General features: G+C 61.5%; 2 protein-coding genes across 2 annotated transcripts; one reads left to right on the top strand and one right to left on the bottom strand.

The window, feature by feature from the left end:
* Positions 1-1037: 1037 nt before the first annotated feature.
* Positions 1038-14616, top strand: PLEKHA2 (pleckstrin homology domain containing A2). Its single transcript, XM_086477128.1, has 11 exons — positions 1038-1178; positions 2193-2249; positions 4135-4183; positions 5146-5243; positions 8788-8934; positions 11433-11579; positions 11673-11741; positions 11890-11960; positions 12934-12997; positions 13773-13850; positions 14272-14616. Exons 1-11 carry the CDS (start codon positions 1038-1040, stop codon positions 14614-14616), a joined length of 1266 nt encoding a protein of 421 aa, XP_086333254.1.
* Positions 14617-19205: 4589 nt separating this feature from the next.
* TM2D2 (TM2 domain containing 2) lies at positions 19206-20846 on the bottom strand. Its single transcript, XM_086477170.1, has 4 exons — positions 20641-20846; positions 20480-20567; positions 20241-20356; positions 19206-20045 (listed from the first exon to the last, which is right to left on the bottom strand). Exons 1-4 carry the CDS (start codon positions 20844-20846, stop codon positions 19832-19834), a joined length of 624 nt encoding a protein of 207 aa, XP_086333296.1. The 3' UTR covers positions 19206-19831.
* Between the last annotated feature and the right edge of the window lie 1469 nt (positions 20847-22315).

Here is a 22315-nt window from a genome sequence, read left to right on the forward strand (position 1 = left end):
GCTTCGGGATTATTTTTTGTTACGGTTCCCAGGGACCTGGTGTCTCGTGTCAAATCCTTTGTGGCTGCTTTCCCTCTCTCGATGGGCTGAGCTGCGGCACGGGGCTGCCCCACAGTGCTGAGCTCTCCGGAGGGCAGCTTGGTGGGACGCAACTGCCGCTGTGAGGGGGGCAGTTTGGGGCCCAGGGCTGTCCCTTGTAATCGGTCTGTCGCTGCCCCGGGATATTGCAGCAGCCGTGGTGCTGCCCTGTGCTACGAGTGGTCTCGGAGCTGGACCGGCGAGCGCTTGTCCGGCAGCGTGCAGTGGTGGAGTCCGTCTGCAGCTCCCGGGTTTCCAAAGTCCTGCAGTTCCTTGCTGAGCTATTCTGGTCCTGCTCCCTGGTCTGATCTGCCCTGCTCCTGCCTGCACCCGGGGCCAGCACGCTGGCACCCCTTCTTGTCACAAAGGAGTGCTGGGTGACGTTGTGTTTGGCAGCTTCCCCACGGTGCTAACGCGCGGCAGCAGCGGTTTGACTTTGCTTTCCGTGTGTTAAGCCGTGGGCTGTGGAGGCCTGGGAGAGGCGGCCAGAGGTTTGGGCAGGTTGGGAAACTGGACCTGCAGGGAGCTCGGCCCGTGGCCGTGGGAGGCGATGCGGAGGGTGGAGCTGGATTGGGAGCGAAGCCCCAGCCCCTCCGTTGAGCCTCGTGTGGCTTTTCACACCTTCTGAGCAACCCTGGGGCTGGTGGCTCTCAGGGCTGGGGAGAGAAGGGCACCTCTGCGGGGAGGAGCGCGCTTATGAAAATGCCTTTCTCAGCGAGGGGAGGCAGCTAATGTGCTCGTTTGGACCAGCCCTGGCAGGTTGTCCCTTCTCTCTCCCTCTTGGGAGCTCGGATGCAGGCTGAGCGACTGCACTGGCATCCTAGCACGTCTGGCACCGATGGGTTGAGGTGGCTGTAGGTGCAGGAGCAGCTGCCTGGGGAGCTGGGGCTGCAGGAGCAGAGCACCCACCTCCCCCTACCTGTCCCCCCTCTGCAGGGTGATGTGAGAAGGAGCCCGGCATGCCGTACTTGGATCGACAGAACCGTATCTGTGGGTTCCTGGACATCGAAGAAAATGAGACCTGCGGGAAGTTTCTGCGGCGGTATTTCATCCTGGACACGCAGGCCAACTGCCTCCTGTGGTACATGGACAACCCGCAGGTAGGCTGCTGCGCCAGACCCAGCCTCACACTGGGCACGGCCGGGGAAGTTGTCAGCGAGTCTGTAGGCACATCCCGGGCTGCCCTGGGGGAGGCGACTCCTCTGGTGCCTGAAGGAAGATGCTGTCTGCTGCGTGGGTTGTCTGTCGGGGTCTCCTGTGGCTGAGCGTGGCCACGACCAAGCTCCAGCAGAGCAGCCCGCCACGGCTTCTGTGGTTTCCAGGACTGCCCCAGCAGCAGCTTATGCTGTTGGGAGCCACTGGTACCCTGGAGGAGCCTAGAGGAATGCTGTGCCAATGCGAGGCGTTTCACCTCCCTTGTGTCTTAGCGTAGAGACAGTGATTACAAGAAAGAGAAGAGTTATCCTAGGAATACTTGTCATTTTGGAAGTGGTGAGGTGCAGCAAAAGCGCTTAGACTGGGAGCCAGGTGGCTGGGGAAGCTGGAGACTGTGCCTCTTGTACCCCGTGTTTCTGGGAGCTGCGCCAGCGCTTGCAGTCGAGCTCAGAAGAGCACGAGCCAAAGCTGAGCTCTAGGAAGACCCTCCTGGAAACCCCGCAGTGTCTGAGCACCGCTCGTAGGCTGGGGAGGCACCTGCCTTCCTGAAGAGCATTTCGCAGCAGATTCTTCATTGCCTTGTTGACAGGGGAAGGGGAAGCGGCCGTCCACAGCCCCTGGCCGGTGTTAGCACAAGCTCCCGCTCTCGGGGCCGTGCGGGGTGGGAGTCGGAGCCCGTCTCACAGCTGAGTCGCTGCTGCATGGGGCGGTGAGCGGGACAGGCCGTTCGGAGTGGGACCGAGGAGGGCACGGCGCTGGGGTGCAGCGCAGCATGGCCGGTCCCAGCCGCTCGTGGGGTGTGAGATGAGCCAGGTGCGGAGAGAGGGGAAGTGGCCGAGGCTGGCGGCGTGGCTGCAGCTTTTGCTGCCTGACCCCAGTGACACTGCATGACAGCCTGAGTCGCCTCTTCTGCGTTCTCCCTGCCCGTTAACTCCCGTTGCTCTTTAAATGTTTTGCAGAACCTGGCTATCGGTGCGGGTGCTGTCGGATCTCTGCAGCTGACCTATATCTCCAAGGTAATGTCAGGGTGGGGCGGAGGGAAAATGGATGGTCCCTGTCGTCCCCTTATCCCCGGGGCTTTGCCGGGAGGGGCAATGGCTCGCCCTGGCAGCACCGGGGGCGAGGTCCTGGACCTGCCCGAGCCCTCGCCGTCCTCCCTGGGTGGGGAGCCTGAGCGAGTCTGTGGGAAGGGAACCGGGCCAGGCTGCGAGGTTGGGGCGCGGGAGGAAGAGGAACTGCTCTGCCGTGAGGAAGGACGCGGGGCTGAGCGGGGATGGCAGCACGGTGCGGGTGTGAGCTGGGTGCGGAGCTGGCCATCAGCGCGGTGTTGCTGCTCCGGCACCGGAGCGAGCCAGGGTTCGTGCTCGTACCGCGGTGCCCCTCTCGCTTCGGTGCTTGGTCCCCGTAACCCCGGTGCGGTGCCTCCTGCTGCGGGTCCCGCTGCAGCCCGCGGTCTGCGGGAGGGTGTTCGTTAGGCCTGATGAAATTGGGAGGTAGAGACGGTCCCAGGGTCCCTCTCGCAATGGATTCGGGGGCTCTGGTAGCTCTCCCCTGTGCTTAGGGGGCAGAACCCTGAAGGGTGAGACCTTCTGGAAACTGAGGCTTTTGTGTGTCTTAATGGCCCTATCCGGCTTCCACAGGAAGGCAGAAATAGTGCAATAGATGACAACTGTTGCGGAGCTGGTGACTGGAACACGTGGAGCTGTGGCTGCGAGCGTGGCCGTGGGAAGTGGAGCTGGGGGGAGTGGGGGGCTCACGGCCGCCGCGCCGGGCTCTGCTCCGAGTTGGAGCTGGATAAAGAGTTGGACAGATCTCTGCGTTCCTGCTGAATCATGATTTATAAATTAAGTGCAGATGAAGCAACGCTGGGAGCTTGAGCCTTCCCCATTTCGGAAAGAGCCTCTCTTACAAATTATGTATGTTTTAGTCTAAATGAAAATTGCTGTAGGACAGCATTTGGTCACAAACGGCAGGGTTGGGTTATGCCAGCGGCTTTAACTACCAACGGTAAATATGCCAGAAAAATGGAGGTTTGCTTGAGAAAACATATTTAAAGCATTATAGACTGGCTCCAAAGGAGGAAGCCTGTCAGAATAAATACTCCATGAATGCTGTGCTTGGAGCCCCAGGGAATATTATTCTTATATAAATGATTCCTACTCTTTAGGGAGAAACCACTGCTATTTTCCCTCAATTTTCTTAATTGCTGACAAGAGCGACTGTGTTAGTCCAGCAGAAACTCGTGTTTTCAAGGCCTTTGAAAGCTTTCCGTTCTGTGCTTTACAGTGCAGCCAGCGCCGGGGGGGGACAGCGGGAGATGAAAGCCCCGTCTCCGCACTGACCTTCCCCTGGGACCGCGCGCTCGTTGCTGCAGGGGCTCGGCGCTGTGTCCCACACGGGTCCGTTCCCAAGAGCTCGCCGGGCTGCGCTGCAGCTCCTGGGCTCGCGTCGTCCTCGATGGCACGGGACATGCCAGAGCCCGAGGGCTGTGGTGCCCGTCAGCCCGGTGCCGGCGCTGCTGGGGTCCCGGGGGCGGCAGAGCCTGGGGTGGGCGCGCAGCCGGGCTCCGACCGGGAGGTGCGCGGGGAGGACGCGCTGATTGGGCTCTGCCCGCTGGCCACGTTCATGTTCCCTTGGCTCGAGCTGGCCGGCTCTCCTCCTCGTTAGCAGATGGGGGTAGTTGCGGGGCTGGGGAGAGGGCAGACGGTGCCTCCCCTCCGGCTGTAACAAGGCTGCAGCCTGCGGCGTGCTGGACCAGGGGCTTGGAGGAACTGGGAGTGTGGACTGGGTTGGAGCTTGGGGAACACCGGCTTCCCCTCTGTCAGGGGCATGTGGATGGAAGCTCACAGCTCTCATGTCTGCTGTTGTCTTTAACTTTTTCTTTAACTTGCCCTGTTGCAGGTTAGCATCGCCACCCCGAAACAGAAGCCAAAAACTCCGTTCTGCTTCGGTGAGTGAGGGGGACGCCGGCGGGGCGCTGCCGCAGGAGGCTGCGGCGCAGGCGCCTCCCCCGTGAGCCCTCCCAGACAGACCCGCAGGACCTGCCTGCAGCCTCCTTCCCCTGGGGGAGGGAAGGGGATGCTGCCAGGGTGAGCCACAGCCCCACGGGGTGGCCCTGTCACTGTGACCCCCCCTGTGCGAGGTGCAGGCGTAGAGCTTGGTGAGGGGGGCAGGACCCTGTGGGTCCCCTCTGAGACGGTCCCTGCTTTTGCTGTGCTCCTGAACCCTTTCGGTGGGTCCCGTTGTGCTGCACTATCTGGTGCAATACAGGGTTTTTTCTCTTTTTGGTGCCTGGGTAAGCTTCTGCCCCTTCTCCCTTCTGTGGGTGCAAGGGAGGGGTGTTTTGTATCCTGACCCAAACGGCCTTGGCCAGACCCACGCTGCCTCAGTGCCTTGTGTGAGCCATGGACCCAGGTTTAAAACCACAGCAAAGACAGCACGGGCACGTACATGTCGCAAGGGAACAGCGCTGCCTTTGTGGTGCTTCACTACGAGGATGTAGCCCGAGACCAGCCTGCGCGGCACATGCCCCCGCCGGGGTTCGCACCAATGTTTCAGATGAGAGTTAAAACCCAAGTCCTGAATGAAGGAAGTCCCAAGGGGCCCTCAGACACCCCATGCAAGCACTAGATTAAGTCCTAGTTCGGGCCATGCCACAGCCTCGGTTTAAGCCTGGCTTCAGCCCTCCCCTCCCTACGCTCTGGGGCAAGGATGCATCCAGCTGCCACGTGCCCCCTCCACGCCCCTCGGCCGCTTTTCCGTGCGAGAGGTTACGAGACCAATATCTGCACATCGCTCTGGGACCGGGAGCTGGGAGCCGCTGTCTTGTTGATCTGTTGTTTGGTTTGGTTTAATAACGCCAAGTGCTGAACGGGGCTCCCTAACTCTTCTTTGCGTCCCCTTCTTTGACAGTTATCAACGCTTTGTCTCAGCGCTACTTCCTACAAGCCAGCGACCAGAAGGACCTGCAGGACTGGGTGGAGGCGCTGAACCGGGCCAGTAAGATCACGGTAGGTTGCCTTATGCTCCTCTCTGGTGTTGCTGTGTCCTGCCTTGATGGGCCACTCGATAGGCGCCTGGAAGAGCCGTGCTTTTCCTTCTTGCTGTGCTCTCCTCCTCCATCACCCCCCAGTCCCACCTGAGGAGCAGTGATGTGGTGGCCAGGCTGTCCCTGGCCCGGGAGCTGGTCCGTGCCAAACTTGCCAGGCTTTATTGTGGGGAAGGAGGGAAGCGCAGCTCTCGGCTGGTGGCTGCAGCGTCGTCTTGTCCTTCTGGAGCTCTCTGTGCTGCTGGTGCGTCCCTCGTTTTGCTGTTGAGTGAAGCAGCTGTACCACGGGGCTGCAGCTCCCGAAACTCCCCGTTCCCAGGGCAGCGTGACCCAGTCCCCCCGACGGCGCTGCGAGAGCAGAGCTCTTGCACAGGCACCCCAGGGCTGTGCGCGGGGCCGGGCTGGTTTGGGTCTGAGGGAGAAACGCTGCGAGTGGAGGAGGGACGTCCCTTGCAAGGCCAGAGCTGCACGGTGACCCATCTCAGGGGTCCAGACCGGGGGATGTTCCCTCCACCACCCCCAGGGATTCCGCTGGTCTGGGTTTGTGTTGGTGCTGTTTGCTGTGGGGGACGGCGGCTGCACCCTGGGGGAGGTCCTGCAGGAGCCCTCCCTGTCCCCCCCTGCTCTGGGGACGTTTCCCTCCTGTCGCTCCTGGCTGGGATTGTGGTAACCGGCTCCTCGCTGCGGCTGTCAAAGGGCGTCTTTCTTGTGCTTCAGTAATTTATTTACTCAATTTTTATTCTTCCTGCGATGCTGGGTCTTGTGACGAGGCGTAGCGAATGCCCTGCGCTGTAGGGCACCGCGGGGCGGGTTGTGCCGGGATCCGAAGGAGTTTGCCTGCCATCTCCTCGCATCTACTGCTGTGTTCATGTAACCGTAACCCGATGGTCGCTGACCCGGTAACTCGCAGAGTCTGTGCTCCTCAGCTGCCCGGTGCTCCTGGCGATGAGGGACGATGCTGCGCTCCCTCTCCCGCGCAGTGGAGTAGAAGCACCGTCTGCACCCTGGGTTTGGTGCTCAGCTGGCAGCGCCTGTGTGCCAGGACTCCTGGGTAGGGTGCTCGCAGGACGGCTTCTTCCTGGCCTCGGGACGTGGGGGGTCCCTGCGAAAGGATCGGGGGCTCTGCAGGCTTCTGTGTAACTGCAGTTAGAGTATGGGCAGTGTTTAATGCTCGCAGGGTTTTACTAGATCGTGCACCGGTGCATGGTGTTGGTGGGTTGTGGACTAAAGATAAGGAAAAATCACGATGAGCAGTTTAGGATTGGGTCCTGTCAAATAACCTTTTTTCCTTGATTATTTTTTTTGTTTGTTTAAAATCAATGGATTGTTATGTTGTCTGTGTGGGAAGCTCATCTACAAGACCAGACCTGGCTTGTATTTTCCTTTTATATCTGCAAATACATTAAATGGGACAATCTCTGTGCCTGAAGCCACCAAACTGACGGCACAGGCCCTGGCTTGTACCTTCTCTTTGATGGGTTCAGGTGATATTGGCCACAAAAAAAGCCACCTCCAAACCCAGGTAGGAGTTGTAACCAGAGCCTGCCAGTGACATTTGCCTAGGTGTACCGCGGGGGTAGTTTCCTACGGGGTAGTTGCCTGCAGGCAGCCCCTGTCACTGATCTGCTGGGCTGGCTGAGGTGGGAGCTGGTGCGGCGGTAGGAAGAGCTGCATCTTGTGCTCCTGCAATAAACCACGGTGGTTTTCATACCCTGGTGCTGGCCAGCCCTTCCCGACTCTGGCTGTGCCCCGGCTGGCCGACCGGCTCGTCCAGCCCTGCAGGGAGCAGGCTGGGGAGCACGGGGCTACCGGGATGTGGGTGACGCTGCCGCTCTGCCCTGCCTGGGAAATCCCGCTCCCCACCCTCCAGCTTCCCGCAGGTCTCCATTTGCAGCTGGGTTTCCTTGGGCTGCTCCGAGCAGCAGTGGCTTCCTCACCTTGGCGTGGGCAGGGAGGCACAGAAGGGCATGGGGACGCGTTCTGGCCTTCGGTGGGGTTCGGACCCTTACCAGCCTCTGGCTGGCGAGAGCTTTGCCTCTTCCCTGGGCTCTGCTGGGCTCCTGGGCGCGGGGCGCAGCTCACCCAGCTCCCGTGCTCTGTGTTCAGGGCAGCCAGCAACGGGAAGGATGGGGCAGCGGTTGGGGTGTTGCTCCTGGCGCGGAGATCCCGGTTCGGCTTCCGCTTCTCTCCACTCTTGGCAAACGGGTTCCTGTGTTTCCTCACCCCGCGGGCTGCCGGCGTAGCCGGGCCGTGGCGGCTGAGGGCACGAGGCGTGCAGCGCTGCCGTGGCCGTGACCAGGGGCTCTGCTCGGTTCTGCAGGAGGAGGCTCAAGCCGGCGGCAGCGCTGCCCCGTGCCGGGCACCGCGCAGCAGCTTCCCCTTGCGCTGCTGCCTGCGGAGATGCGGCTCCTTCCCGCTGCCCCCGCCGCCCGCGCTCGCAACGTCGCTGCGTCCGCGTTGTGAGATGGCTTCCTCCGGCCGGGCGGCCCATGCCGGCTCCCCGGTGACCTGCCGTGGTCGCTCTCGCTGCAACGGTGCCCGAATGTGCCGCTACTGCCTGCGCGGCCCTGCCTGACCCGTGGCTCTGTGCAGGCAGTGTGGCTGTGGCGTCACCGGGATCTCATCCTTGGCCTTTCCTCCTCTCCTGCCTGCAGGCTTGGGAGGTTTTTAGCGCACAGCTCTGCCCCCCAAGACTTAAGCCAGGTCTCAGCCTAAACACGAGTCCGGCCGCCTGCCTGGGAGGGACTTTAGAGCAGCCCAGAGCTCTGCTCTGCCCAGCCGGCAGCCAACGCGTGGTGCGGTTTGCACGGAGAGGGCGGCATGTTGCTCCCTGTGTGCTTTGGGGTGGAAGGCAGGGGGTGGGTTGGAGCCAGAGACCCTGGTTAATGGCGTTAGAGCAATGGAAGTGCAGACTCCGAAAGGAAAACTTGGAAGCCCGCCTTTCTGTCCAGAGCCGGGTGCTGGGGAGCAGGAGCTGGGAGGGGGAAGGGGAGGGTGCCGGCGCTGGGGATCCCCGTGGCGCAGGCTCTGCCTGGGGGTCTGGGGCCGCTCGCAGCGGGGACACAGCCTGCCCGGCCGCGCGTGGCTGCGGGACACGCGGGCGTCGGGCGTGTGAAATAGTGCCCGGCCGTCGTCCGCGCCCCTGCGGACGTGCTCAGCTCGGCCTCGTTAGGCAGACGAAAGCTCGTCATTAAGCCTGGCTGTAAGTAGAGCGGGGACAATTAAAGGAGCCAGTGTCCCACAAACGCATTGGGCTGCAGAGGCGAGTCGCGGGCTCCTGCGAGTTGATGCTTAATTATTCACCACCTCTCGTCGCCCATCTCGGTGTCTCCTGCAAACCGCCTGGGTGGGGGCCACACCCTCCTTAATTGGGGTGGCTTGTTCATTTATTATTTTTTGAAGGGACGTTGCCACATTTAGGCTGGGAGGACAGAGACAGTGGCGCCAGCGCAGACATTGGGCTGCCCAGCCTGCTCGCTCACTTCACCCCTTTCTTTCTCCCGTAGGTGCCGAAGGGCGGCAGTGTCCCGCCAGCCACAGAGATCGTGAAACCTCCAGTGGTGCCCCAGGCCCAGGAGAGGAAGCCCCAGGTGGCCTACAAAACCGAGATCATCGGGGGGGTGGTGGTCCACACGCCCATCTCCATCAACCAGGTGAGCTGGACGCATCTCTGCACCGTCTGTCGGAGCAGCAGAGCTTGTGGACGTGGGTCCTGTGGCCTGGCACTGGCGTGCGGGGGAGCTCTGGGGGTCCAGGGGAGGTCTGGCCGTGGGGCTGGAGGCAGTTGCAGGTTTGGGCTTTTGGGGAGGCTGGTGTGCACTTTCATTTCTGAAAACCAGCTTGGTGCCTGCAAACCCTTCCCACTCAGGGGTGTATAAATAGCTGCACTTAGCACCCTGTAGCACCTCTCCTTTGTCTCGCTCTGAAGTGTGATGAGACGAGGGGGTGTGAGGAGGAGGAGGGTATGAATCTGCTTGCCTTCCCGGCCATCCCGCACCATCCACCTGTGTGTCCTGGGTCCGAATCCCCCACCGAGGTGCCCGGGGCAGAGGGACCCCGTGCTGCTGCTCCCATCAAAGCAGCCAAAGGGACTGACCCGTCCCGGAGGCGGTGGCTGGCACCACTTGCCGTGGCTCTGCACGCCCTTGCCTCGGCACGTGGCCATCGGTGTCTCCCACCTTTGGGTGCTTGTCCCGCTCTGGGTCTCACTTCAGCTCTTATCGGTGGCAGCACTAAAAATAGAGCAGAGAATTAGATCATTGCAGCGTTTCTTTGCTGGCAGGCGCTTTTAACGCTTCCCTGGCTGCAGGGTTTGTGGGGGTGCAGAGGCAGGGGGGTTGGTCGGGCTGGCAGCCGTCCCTTCCCGGTGCTGCTGGACCCGCAGCCCCGTGCGTGGGGCAGGGTAGGGCAGGCTGTGCCGCCCCGTGCGTGGGGCAGGGTAGGGCAGGCTGTGCCTCCCCGTGTGCCGTGCAGCCGGGGCAGCCTGGCTGCCTGCTTGCAAACAAGTGGCAGCAGCCAGCCCTGTGACTTTTCTTTTTTGTTTCAGTGAGTTAAAGCTGCTCTTTCCTCCTGACTCTTGACTCTGCCTCCCTCTCCTCCCCTGTCACCACCTCCCAACAGCCGTGAGCTCCATCCTCAGCCCTTGCCCGATTTCTTTCTTTCACCGAGGGTTTTTTTCAGAGGTGGTGCATCAGCTGCTGCAGTATTTTCCATGCTCTTGCAGCTTGCCCCGTGTGAAATGGCTATTCCTCCGCTGGGCACGTCTGTGGTTTCCTGGCTTTGCCCTGGCCAGCCGGTGCTGCCCCACAGTGGCTCTGGGACCACAGCGGGGAGCCCCGTGCTCCAGCTGCACCCGCAGACCGGGCAGCAGCATCGCCCCAGCTCCTGGGTGTAACGCTCCCTGTGGCAGCAGCATCCTTGTCTCTGGGTTTGGACACCGACCTCCGTAACGCCGGGCAGAGCCGGTGCAGCCCCAGGCGAGGGGGGCGGGTGGCTTCCCCGTCCCGGCCGGGCTGGAGCTCTGCGCCGCCGCTCTCCGGAGGTGCCGGGCGGCAGTTTGGGGCCAGCCAAATGGCTGCTCGTCTCTGTCCTGGAGAAAGCAAAGCAGCCTCTCGAAGGTGCTGGAAGGAGCAGCGCGGGCAGGTCGCTGGTTAACCGCACCGGCAGTCGCACCGGCGCGGGTGCCTTATAAGGGTGGTGGCGGTGGCGAGAGCCACCCCGGCTGCCATGGCAATTCTCAAACCTCAGCGCTGGAGGAAGGGGTTGGAGGGACGGGGGAAGGAGATGAGCGCAGATGTTTCGTCTTGCCCATCCTCTGCGCTGCCAAGGGGGAAGGGAGGGCGCTGCCGGGGGACGGGGCGGTGCGGAGGCGGGAGGGGGTGATGTTGGCAGCGGGGCAGGGCCCAGCCCTTGGGAGGTGCTCGGGGTGAGGCAGGGGCGGGTGTGGGGTGCACGGCCACGTGCGCAGCCCGTCCGTGCTCATAGCGGGGAGCGTTGTGCTTGGAGAGGGACAGCTTGGGGCCAGCGAGGTTTTTCTACCCAAACTCCAAACTTCACCGTTTCTTTTGGGAGAATTTGGCTGTGAAAATGTGGGGCGGAGACTTTACGGCTTTCCCAAGGAGTTTGTTCCCACGGTATATTGCCTTCTCCAGTTGGAAAGCATCCCTGCTTTTTGACCTGGGTTTGTCTGGCTCCAGGCTTCCAGCTGGTGGTTTTTGTTCTGCCTCCCTCTGCCAGGTGAAAGAGCTCCTTGTGCCTTGCCTTTCCCCCGAGAGGGTCTGTGTGCGGTCGAGTCACTTCTCGGTGTGGGATGAGCCAGGCAGGCAAAGTCCTTTAACTCCCCTGCTGCAAGGGGTTTTCTTCAGCCCTCAGACTGCTTTTCTGTAGCCTCTCCATTATTTCTTGACGTTGTTTTTAACATGTGGGTGCCAAAAAGGTGAACAGTACTAGGGCAGCAGTCTGAAAAGCTGCATATGACGAGATAAGATCAGCTCTCGACTCCGGTTCCTTCCCCTGCTCATGTCCAGGCATCGCAGTTAGCCCTTGGCATGTGGCGCTGCGCTCGGGTGGCTTTCCCCCCAGCTCAGGCGAGCTGCCTTCCAGCGGGGAATTCCCCCCCAGCTCCCGGTAACTCTGTGCTCTCCGGTTGCAGAACGGCGGGGACGGAGGGGAGGGCAGCGACGTGGCCGCCCACCCGCTGCTCCGGCGCTCGCAAAGCTACATCCCCACCTCGGCCACCAAGCCGCCCGCCGGGCCCCCCGTCCTCAAGAGCGGCTACTGTGTGAAGCAGGGGAACGTGGTGAGTGCCGGGGGTCCCCTGGGCTGGGGGGGCTCCAGGGATGCGCTGGGTGCAGGACTGCGACGCCGAGCGGTTTCCTCCTCTCTTTTCCAGAGGAAGAGCTGGAAGCGCCGGTACTTCGTTCTGGATGAATTTTCCATCAGTTACTACAAGTGTGAGCAGGTGAGCAGCCCCCGCCACCCCCCTGGCCCCCCCTGGGACCGGCTGCTCCCGAGCGGAGGTCTGCGGCTGCTGCCGCGGGGAGGCACATCCCAGCGCTGCCGGCCCCAGGGCCAGCCAAGCCCATCGTCGTCCTCTCTCGTCTCCGCAGGACAAGGAGCCCTTGCGGTCGATTCTGCTGAAGGATGTCTGCAAGACCCACGAGTGCCTGGTCAAGTCTGGGTAATGCTCCCGTCCGTCTTTCCCTGCCGGGGCCGGAGCAGCTGTCGGGAGCTCGGGCTGCTGGTGGGCAGCGGCTCCCCGAGGAGCTGAGCCGGAGGAGGGCACGAGGGCAACTCAGCCCCCTCCTTCGGGGAGCCCGGAGGGCTGCGAGCCGGGGCCGGGCTGAGCCGTGCTGCCACTTGCTTTTCTTTCACAACCTGTAACCCAAACATCGACTCTTCCGTTTGCTTTTTAAGACATTTCTTCCCCTTCAGCTCCATGAGCAGGTCAGGGGGATGTGGCTGGGTGCAGGGTGCTGTCGATCCGCTGTTCTCCTGGTGCCGATAGCCATCTCTGCTGGGCGTGCGTGCTCCTGCAGCTCTTATCTCTGCAGATTAAGGAGCGTGGGGCCCTGCACAGTAAATAGCACCGTCTGACAGGAGAGCAAAGGTGTCCGTAATGCTGCCGAGAGCTGTAAATAGGTGTTTTCCTTAAACTGGCACAGGTGGCTACACGATGTCTTGGGAACAATTTATTGCAGCAAATGCTGATAAAATCAAAGTAACTTGCAGACTTGCAGTGAAAAACGAACTAAGAACACCAAGCTCTTCAGCTAAAGTAAAAATACTTTATTATTTTTATTATTTATTATTATTATTTATTATTAATACAAAATAACTTGTATTAATACATCTTTGAGTTGTTTGTTCTTAATAACTAATAGGAAGCTCACATTTAAAATGAACTGTGAATGAGATGGATTGCGGGGCTGGGGAGGGGCGGGGGTTTGTGGCAGGCGGCAGAAGCTGGAGTGTGCGTGGACCTGAAGGTCTCCAGGGAGCTGGAGTCTTCTAAAAATCCCGATGACATCCAAGGCTTGCCTTCAGCATGTTTTTCCCCAGCACTCTCTAGCAATGAGGATAAACACAGATCTTTTTTTTTCCCATCCACAATGACTTTTGGGTAGTGACTGTCTCTTTCTCGCCGTTTCTAGTGACCTCCTGATGCGGGACAACCTCTTTGAAATCATAACGAGCTCCAGGACCTTCTACATCCAGGTGAGGCAGCCAGGTTTGCTTTCCTGGGCACTGAGTTCAGCTCTGGGCAGCTCGCGCAAGCCACGCTCCTGCAAACGGGCTGTTCCCCAGCAGCCCCTCAGCCAGCAGACGCCAGCAGATGAGTCGGTGACAGCTTCGCCGGGCGGCGAGGGGGAACTGCCGGGGGTTTCACTTCTGCCCTCGGGCTCATTTGTAAAGGCGGCCATTTGTGCGGGCAGGAAAAAGCAGAGATGAGCGCAGGGCGATGCGATGAGCGCCCCGAGCGCGCGGGGCCGGTGGGTTTGGCCAGCCCCTCTGCCTTGGAGAGGGCTGCTTCGGCCGCTCTCCCTGTTGTACTTGCGGGTCCCCAAAGAGCGGCCAGCGTGCCGTGCCGTGCCGTGCCGTGCCGTGGGCGCTCATCCCTGCGTGCAGGGGCCAAACCCCAAACCCTGCTGCCCAGGGAGCACGGCCCCGGGCGGGCTGGTGGCGTGGCGCAGACCCAGACCCTCTGCAGGGGCAGAGCTGGTCACACCCTGGCAATGTTGGTTTTTTTCTTAAACGCTTTGCCTGTTCCTGATACAAAAATGCTGAAATGTGGGGAGTGGCTGCGCTTCTGCAGGGGAAGATGGGGTGGCGCCGTGATTTTTAGCCAAGGATAAATTAGTAGCTCGTGCACTGGGGACCCTGGTAGCCCGTCCGTCCACTGCTCACGCTTTGCTGCGGCCGGGATGAGCTCTGGCTGCACCCAGGGGGCTTGGGGAAGGCAAAGTCTCATTCGGGCTGGTGTGTGTTGCAGGCAGACAGCCCCGAGGACATGCACAGCTGGATCCGAGCCATCGCAGGGGCAGTGCAGGCCCTCAAAACCCGCCCGAGGGTAGGTCACGTCCTTTCTGCTTCACGTTTAGTGTCAAAGGAAGATTGTGCCAAGGTACAAGATACTTATTTAGAGCCTTTGGGAGTGCTCGGTTAGCTGGTATCCAGGGGGAGATCCCTGCTCTCTTTGGGTTTGTTTACCAGTCACTGGAAAAGTTTCATTGAAAAAGAAGGAAAAGTGAGATTCAGCCATCGAGCTGGACCTGCACAAACGCTGCTCTGATCTGGGGTACCAGCGAGAGCCTGGCTGAAGGCAAAGGGCCGTTTAATTCAGCCTTTCGCTTTGCTTAGGGTTTTTTACCACTTTCTGCAGAGCATGTAAAGGGCCTGCTCCTGGTCCCCAGAGCTTTGCAACTTGCTCGCAGCATTGCATGCACAAACCCCAACCCCAGCCAGCGCTCACCCTGTGTCTGTCCTTGCAGGAAATGTCCTTCATGAGATCCACCTCCATGGTCAAGCCCGGGGGCTCTGTGGCCCCCTCCCAGCAGAGGCAGGCGGCGGAGGAGAGGAGAACGCTGTGCAAAGCCCCCTCCACCTCCTCCTGGCAGCCCTGGACGCCGGTGCCGCAGGTGGAGGGGAGGCAGCCGGCCCCGGAGGAGGTGCCCATGCCGCTGAGAGACTCGGTGTTCCTGCCAGCCTTCACGGAGCGCGACACTGGAGCTGCGCCGGGCAAGCGTGTGCGGCACAAGTCGGAGCCGCAGCATCTCAAGGAGAAGCCGTTCGCCTTCGACCTGGACGATGAAAGCATCCGGACCTCCGATGTCTGACCGGGCGCCGAGCCACCCCCCGGCTCTGCGCGCCGCCTCCCCGGCGGCCGGGGGTCCCTGCGGGGTGTGCGGCCGCGCCGTGGCCGGGGTGGTCGGTCTCCACGTGTCCGCTCAGCACCTCGGACCAAGCTCAGCCCCTGGTCTCGGCGGGGGTGAAGTGGCCCCCTCTTTCCACTGCTGCTCTTCCCTATGGTGCGGGATCCAGCTGGACCCATGTCCCAGTGCCCCGCTCTGCCGGGGAGCGGGGTCCTTGCCGGCCCCTGCCGGGGTTCTGCCCCGGGTGGCTCCGCTGTGCAGGGTGGGAGGCGCCGGTCCCCGGCACAGCCTGGGTGAGGGGGTGTCCCCTTCTGCCACTGCAGAGCTTCCCCCAAAAGCCAAGCCTGGAGGAAGCGGGAGGAGGTCTCGGAGGTGTGAAGGGGAGTGTGGCCTTTCTTGTGTTTGGAAGAACATTTTTCTCCCCTTTCATGCTGCTCAGCCTTCCCCAGGCAGCCAGGCAGAGCCGGGGAGATGCCAGCCCGCAGCCGCCTGCACGGGGACACGCTGCAACTGCCCTTTCTGATGACTTTTTCCATGCAAGACCAGCTCCTTGCACAGCCTGATTCGTGGCATATCAACAAATCTGTTGGCTTTTAATTACGTCTTTTCATACCGGTGGCTGCTGTGGAAGCCCAGCGCTGGCAGGCTCCCTGCTCCGAAAGGTCTGTTGGCACTTTCTGAGTGTGAGCCTGGGCAGGCAGCTGGTGTGACGGCGGCTCCCGGGGGCGGGAGGATCCTCAGGTACGGTGTCGGTTTGGCACTGCTTACCTCTGGGCACCAGAAAGCCGTGCCCAGGTGGTGAAGCGCTTTTAGCAAAAAGCGACGAAAGCTGAGCGTTTGAAACTGGGAAGACTCATCCAGCCAACTCGCCTGCTGCCTGCCTTGAAATGAAAATGAGCCGTTTTTAGAGCAACGTGAACTCGTCATTTCCATACCCAAATCGGCTCCTGTAGGAGGTGTGATAAATAGCGTGTAGAAAATTCAGGTATTCCCCGGGCAGCGTGACTGCCTGGTATGTTCACCCCGAAACGCACGTGCAGTCCTTGGGTGCTGGGCTGGGCCCCGCAGGGCTGCAGGAGGTGCCCAGGGCCCTGCTGACGGGCACGTGGGGTTTTAAACACGCTTGCCCCGGCCCAGCGGCACGGCCATGTCCCGCGTTGGACACGGGCACGCTCTTTGCCATCTCGGGCAGATCCCAGCTGGGAAATCCGGGTGGCCGGTGTGGGAACGGCATTGCAGGCTGAGCAGTGCAGTGGGCTGGAGTTAGCAAGGCTTCCCTCAGTGGTGGACTAGTTATCTGTTCTTTCTTTTTCTTTTTTTTTTTTTTTTTTTTTTTTTGGCATTATGTGTTCTCTGCTCTGCAAAATCAGCTCAACCTGCTCCCCAGGAGCAAAAAAACCTCTCGTTTGTCCCTGCCCTTTCCCAGCCTCCAGCTGTCTGACAGCTGTGCTCCAGCCTGGCTCGGGCTCAGCCTGGGCTCAGTTGAGCTCCGAGGTGTCGATTAACCCAATGGATCGTAACAAGACCTAAATTGCGTCTTCCTGCATTGATCCCCTCCCGTGTGGGATCCCCTTCCTGCCTTGATGCAGCCTGGGGGAGGCAGCAGTGGGGTCCCCCACATTTGGGGGCAGGAGTGGTTCAGAGGGGGCTGTGTGGAGGTGCTGGAGAACACTGAAACTCTGAGAACAAGTGGGAATCGATGCAAACAGTACAGAGTGAGTGTTAATGTTCGTTATTTAATTGTAGAAACCTAGATCATGCTGTTCCTTTTTCTTCTTTTTGCTTTATTTGCACTAGTGTTTGTGTTTGAAGTCTTTTTTTTTTTTTTTTTTTTTTTTTTTTAGGCTGACTTGCTGTTTGGCTCATAACATGGTGTTTCAAAAATGTTTTCATAGTTGGGTAAGGCTGTCAGTCAGAGTCACTACATTTGGTGATGGTGCTCTGACCTCATTTCTGGAAAATGTCAGGTGCAGAGGGACGATGGTTCGTTCACACAAGGCTTCAAAACCCTGGTGTACCAAGGGGTTTTGTTGCTTGGTAATTGCAAAGTCTCCTCGGGCCTGGGATGGTAAAGCAGAATCTTGTTGCACAATTAGGGTTAATTATCCAGGAGGAGAAACCACCACGGCTCCAGCGCTATTGCAACATTCCTGTCTCTCATTCCCACCCTCCATCTGTCCCCGGGACAGCGTAAGAGCCGAAGGGAGACTGGAACAAGCGTGTTCAAAGTCGAGCCAGGCTCCAGACCCCTCCGTGATGCCAAGGTGTTGCAGGGAGGAATTTCTCTCCCATCCCCAAGGACCGGGCAGATGCAGCCAGATCTCGATGGAGCTTTGCAGGGATTTTCAAAGCAAGACGTTATCCCTTCACCTCCGCATCTGCTTCCCAGCTCTCCCGCGTGGGGCTGAACGCGTCCCCCCGAAGTGTGTGCTGCGAGTCCCCCGCTCCCCTGGGGCTGGGTGCGGGTTCGAGGTATCTTGTGTGGAAAGAGGGGTGAGGGAGATGGGGTTTTCTATGGAAACCCCCCAGCGGTTTCAGCTGTTCCTGTGAGTGCTGGCTGTGGATTTCAAGTGCTCTTAGGGCCGGGGTGCCGCGCGTGGCGTGGGTTACCCACCTCCCACCCCTCACCTGTAAATGCCGGCTGCAGGAGATGGAACCCCTTTTCCCTGTGTTTTTAAATAAAGAAGGAAATCCCAGTCGCTTTTCCAGCCTCTCTGTGTTGGGCACTGATTGCTGAGGGCGTTGAACACCATCCCTGCCGGTGTGGGGGGACAGGGTGCAGCAGCTGGGGGGACTGCGGGGGCCACCAGCAGGTGCTCCCCCCGTGTGCAAGGGGAGCCGTGAGCGTGTGCTGGGGGAGCTTTAGGGGCGCTGCGCGGGGCTGCCACAGCCCTGCCTGGGCTCTCTTGAGCCACGCTTAGGGCTGGAGCCCCTGGGAGGCCCCCGCTGCGGAGCTGCAGCTGGCTGGGCTGCCCCCCCCACGGCACCCTGCGCCCCACGGCGTCCCAATGGACGCCCCGGCCCCCCAGCCAGCTTCAGCCGGGAAAGGCACCGAGGGGAGGGCTTTGAAAAAGTTTTTGATCGTGTTTGTCACTGCTAGAAAACGAGGGGACAGGGTCTAACTGGGCAAGAAGCATCCCTCGCTCCCAGGGCGTGTGTTTGGTGAGGAACGTGCCGGCTGGGAGCAGAAACCACCCGTCTGTCGGTGGTGTGCGTCCTTGCACCTCGGGCTGGGAGGGCGCTTTGATGGCTGCTGGGGTTAAGAGAGCTCCAGCCGCTGCTCGTCTTGAGCCTTCCCTGGGTAAGTGTGTCCCAATCAACTCTTGGTTTAAACGCTTTGTGACTGGTGTTTGGGTTGGGTTTTTTTTTGCTTTCATCACGTATTTCCGCGCGAACTGGCCGAGCACACCTCCTGTGCCCTCTGGAGCGGGCACGGGCACTGCTGCCCCACACACGGGTGGGCTCTGGGCGCGCGAGGCGGCGAGCGCCTGGGGCGGCGGGGAGTCACCGCTGCCTCTGCCTTTCCGAAGGCGCGGGCAGGAGGGCAGCTGTCGGCCCGACATCCCGGTGTTCCTCCGTGCAGTCCGTGCCGGCGCCGTGCACGGAAGGAATGCGAGGTCCTGCTGTTGGCTGGCAGCTGCTGGCTGAGAACGCGGGGAGATGTTAATGATGAGGGGCTTCTGCACATGGGATTATGATGTTTTTCTGCGTCCTGGCTCGCTGCATAATTCTCCCCCGCCACGGGCTTTTCAGCCCTGTTGTTCCACTGGCCTGAAGAATGTGGTAGTTTCATGATGAAGCCTCCCCCCCACCCCATTGCCCCGAGACCTATTCAAAGCTGCCAAATTCAGATTACTTGTGACCTAAATGGGATATAAACCCCGTTCCCCGGAGAGGAGGAGTTGTTGCAATAAACCACAACCCAAAACTGGAACAGGCAGAATTCCCGGCCGAGCTGCACCCCGTTGCAGCCCCGCTGGAGGCAGAAGCAGAAGTGACAGGGGCAGAAATGAGCCAAATGGAAACGGCTGGAGGGGCCTCGGTTTGCAGAACTGCGTGCGCACGGAAAGCGTTCGTTTGCTGTGTTTTACATCAAATGCGACTGGACTTTTGCATATACGGCTTTTTGTGTCTGGTTCGGGCTGTGACTTACTGCAGCTTCCTTTTCCCGTTTTTATTCAGCTTGGTAAGTTTTCAGACTGCATCTGGTGGGGCTTCCGCTTTTGGGTGCGCGGGTACTTGAAGCTCCCACTCATATCGGCACCGCACGCGCCCTGTGCTGGGGGCTGGAGCCGGAGGGGTGACCGGCACGCGGCCGGCAGCTGCCCCTCGGCATCTGCAGCCCCTTCCCAGCTCCCTGACAAGCACGACGGAGCGTGTTTCAGAAAGCGCACTTACTTACTTACTTACTATGAGGGGAGGGGACAGGAGGAGAAACAGGTACTTTCAAAATAACACACGTACGACTTCAGGGTGGCTGCAGTGTCCTGCAGCCGCTGTTCCTGCAACGTGAGCAGGGCAGGGAGAGTTACATCACTAGACACAAGTGCGTCTTCCGAGAGGCCTGAATAGTAACTTTATTTGCTGCACTGTGGCTTTCCCCGCCTGTGAGAGAGCAGAAAGCAACGTTCTCCAACGGGTGCAGTTCCTACTAAACCTAATCCAGCCTCCCCTGCAGCCTGTGAACAGGGTTTTAAACAAATAACGTAGAATTAGAGCTCGTCGCTTTGCCACAGAGCCTCTGTAACGCTGCGCTGAGTTATTCGACCGTAAAGGCTTGCAAAGTCTAGCAAGACAAAACCACATGCCAGGGCCTGCGCCTCGGTGCGGCTGTACGTGCTCTGTAACACTGAAAGTGCGTGGGGTCGGCTCCTTCCAGACTTTATTGAGATTTGTCTGACCACCTGTGCTGGCCAGGTCTGGCTTCTTAAACTGTCACCGCCTGGGGGGGGGGGGGGGTAATCCAGATAATTTTAAACAAGCAAAATAGATACTGAACAATTTTGTGTCCCAGGTTGGTACAGAGGAATTAACAACTGTTCTGCACATGAAGCTACAGCTTTGTAAATCCGTGTTTGTGCAAGGCAGAGGTCTGCTGCAATGCTGCAGAACAAGCGGAGGAGCCCGGCTTCAGCACCCCCCCTGAGACGCAGTTCGCCTCCTCCGGGGTCGGCTCCGCTCAGTACACCGTGCACCAGTTGCTGCCGTCGCTGGGCATCAGCCCGCCGGTGATGAGAAGGATCAGGTCAACGAACCACCAGATGCCCAGTCCTCCGAGAGTCAGCAGTTTCCCCACGGCGGTCCCGGTGTGGCCCAGGCAGAACCGATCCACTCCGAAGCAACCCAGGAAAAACGAGTAGAGCAGAGTGGTTATAAAATAATGTCCAGTGTACCTGCAACGGGAGCGTGGGGAGCCGCGTCAGGCGGGGGCTGGGGAGGGGGAGGCCGCCCCCGCCCCCCGGGGAGAGCCTTCCCCGCCGGCCTCGCCCCGTGTCTGACAGCGGGGCTCCCTCCCGTGGGGGCCGGGAGCGGTGCAGGGGCCGGGTGACGGGAGAGGGGCCCTCCCGCCCCCGGGGAACGCGTCCTACTTGACGCAGGGCCGGCTGCCCCGCAGGAAGCTCCGCGGCTCGGCGCACTCGATGCCGTCCAGCGCTCGGCACTGCACCCGCGTGTGGTCCACCTCGCCGTAGGCCTGTCCGCCGAACTGCAGCGGGGCGGGCGGCCTCAGCGGCGGGCGGGCAGGGCCCGGGGCGGCGGCGGGTCCCGCCGGCAGCGAGGTGAAGCCCGGTCAGGCCGCCCCCCGCCCCTTCCCCGCCCGCCCCCTCACCTTCACGCAGCCGTGGCCCAGCTCCTGCTGCGCCGTGGCGTTCCCGCCGTGGTCCACCGGCTCCTCGCACTCCACGAACTCCTCGGGGCTGCGGAGGAAGGAGGGCGGCGGTGAGGGAGGGCGAGGCGTCCGCCCCCCGCCGCTCCCGGCCCGGCGCTCACAGGTAGGTGCAGAGGACGAGCGGCGCCCGCGGGTCGGTGTAGGCCCAGGCGGCGGCGGGCGGCCCCGGCTCGGACCCCTCGGGCTCGGTGCCGTTGTGGGGGAGGCCGCGGGAGGCGCCCTGCAGCAGCAGGAGGTTGCCGAGCAGCAGCGCGGCTTGCCCGCACAGCAGCGCGTAGCCCACCGGCCCGCCGCGCCGCGGCGCCATGGCGGCGGCCGCTGCTGCTAGGAAACGCCGCGGCCGCCCCGGCCTCCGGGCCGCGCCGCCGCCAGCCAATGGGCGTGCGCCGTCGGGCTTCGGGGTCGGGGAATAGCGGCGCGCCGCCAATCAGAGCGAAGGCGGAAGAAGCTGCAGCGGGGGCAGTGAAGAGTAGGCGGAAGTGTGCGGCAGGCAGGGAGGCGACTGGCTGGCAGCGAGGCCTGCCGGCCTATGGGCGAAGGCAAAGGGGGCGGGGCACCGGTACCGGGCGCAGCCGCTCCCGTCCCGCGCCTCGCCCCTGGGGCGGCCGCTGGCCCTGCCCGCCCTGTGCCCGCCCTGGGGGGCGGCGGGCGCGGCCGCGCTCCGGGGCGCTCCCCGCGCAGAGCCTCCGGCAGCGACGGGGCTCGGGAGGCGCCGCCCCGCTCGGTGTGAGTTGTTGGGGCGCGGTGGGAGCCGTCCGGCGCCGTGAGCCCGCCGCTGGGAGGGAGCGGCCCGCTGGCGGAGCGAGGCCCGGCGGCCTCCGGTCTCCCCTTGCCGCTCCCCGGAGGTCCCGTGTGCCCGTCCCGGTACTCGGAGACTCTTCCCTACAGGTGGGCGCAGCCCGTGCCCCCCGGGAGGGCTGCCCCTGCGGGGGGGCCGTTAGCACCGGGGAAGGTCGCACCTCCATGTGTTGCACGGTGACAAGCAGAGCGAGCTCGTCCGCCCCTGCCGAGGCAGCGGCGGGGAGAGGCCGGGCCTCGCTGGGCTGTGTCGGGGCTCGCAGCTTCCCTCGCAGCTCCGCCGGAGGCAGCAGCCCGGTACCCGGCGCAGCCCGGGCAGGGGCGGAGAGCCGCCCTCCCCGTGCGTTTGATGGGAGAGAGGCGTTAGGCAAACAGCTCCCCGGGGGGTTAGCCTGAGCCTCACGTGTGCCCGGTGCAGGGGAACGCCGCCTTCCCGAGGGAACTGCGGCTTTGGCCCGTTCCCTGGGGGTCGGTGGCGGCCGGTGGGCTGCGCCGTGGTGCTGCTGGAGTCGGGTTTCCCCTGACCTGCCCCAGGAACCGGTTTGTCTCTTGGATGTGATGGCCAGCTGTCTCGTTAAATCCTTCCTTCACGATTAAGAGGCTTCCAAGTGGCTTTAGAAATAGCTTAGAGACCGCAGAGCATGGGGGCTGGGTGGCAGTGGACTGTGTTTGCAGCACCAAGGCAGGCAGAGGAAAGATCCCATCAAGCGTGTGTTTTACTCTGGTTTCATGCCGTTCTGTCAGTGTAAGGCATCTCCGAAATGGGTGTAAGCAAAGCTCATGCTTTTGAGCCTGATGTTTCTGACTTCGCCACGTTAATTGCTGGGGGAAAGGTCCTGTCCAAAGGGGCTGGGAACGCTGTCGGAGGCAAGAGGCGGCAGGAGGGAGATGCCAGCCAGGGCAGCAGCAGGTCACGGTCCGGAGGGAGCTGTACAGCCAAGTGCTGCTTGGAGGAGGCTGAGAGCCAGGAGGGGTGAA

This window comes from Leptosomus discolor, chromosome 23, assembly GCF_034619465.1.
Source record: "Leptosomus discolor isolate bLepDis1 chromosome 23, bLepDis1.hap2, whole genome shotgun sequence".
NCBI classification, from domain to species: Eukaryota; Metazoa; Chordata; class Aves; order Leptosomiformes; family Leptosomidae; genus Leptosomus; species Leptosomus discolor.

Excerpts from the sequence above, each read along its gene's own strand:
- PLEKHA2 (XM_086477128.1), top strand. The coding sequence starts at position 1,038 with ATGCCGTACTTGGATCGACAGAACCGTATCTGTGGGTTCCTGGACATC. Across the intron at positions 11,580-11,672 it reads GTGTGAAGCAGGGGAACGTG|AGGAAGAGCTGGAAGCGCCG; the intron begins GTGAGTGCCGGG and ends TCTCTTTTCCAG. Across the intron at positions 11,742-11,889 it reads GTTACTACAAGTGTGAGCAG|GACAAGGAGCCCTTGCGGTC; the intron begins GTGAGCAGCCCC and ends TCGTCTCCGCAG.
- TM2D2 (XM_086477170.1), bottom strand. The coding sequence starts at position 20,846 with ATGGCGCCGCGGCGCGGCGGGCCGGTGGGCTACGCGCTGCTGTGCGGG. Across the intron at positions 20,568-20,640 it reads CTCGTCCTCTGCACCTACCT|CCCCGAGGAGTTCGTGGAGT; the intron begins GTGAGCGCCGGG and ends CTTCCTCCGCAG. Across the intron at positions 20,357-20,479 it reads TGGGCCACGGCTGCGTGAAG|TTCGGCGGACAGGCCTACGG; the intron begins GTGAGGGGGCGG and ends GCCCCGCTGCAG.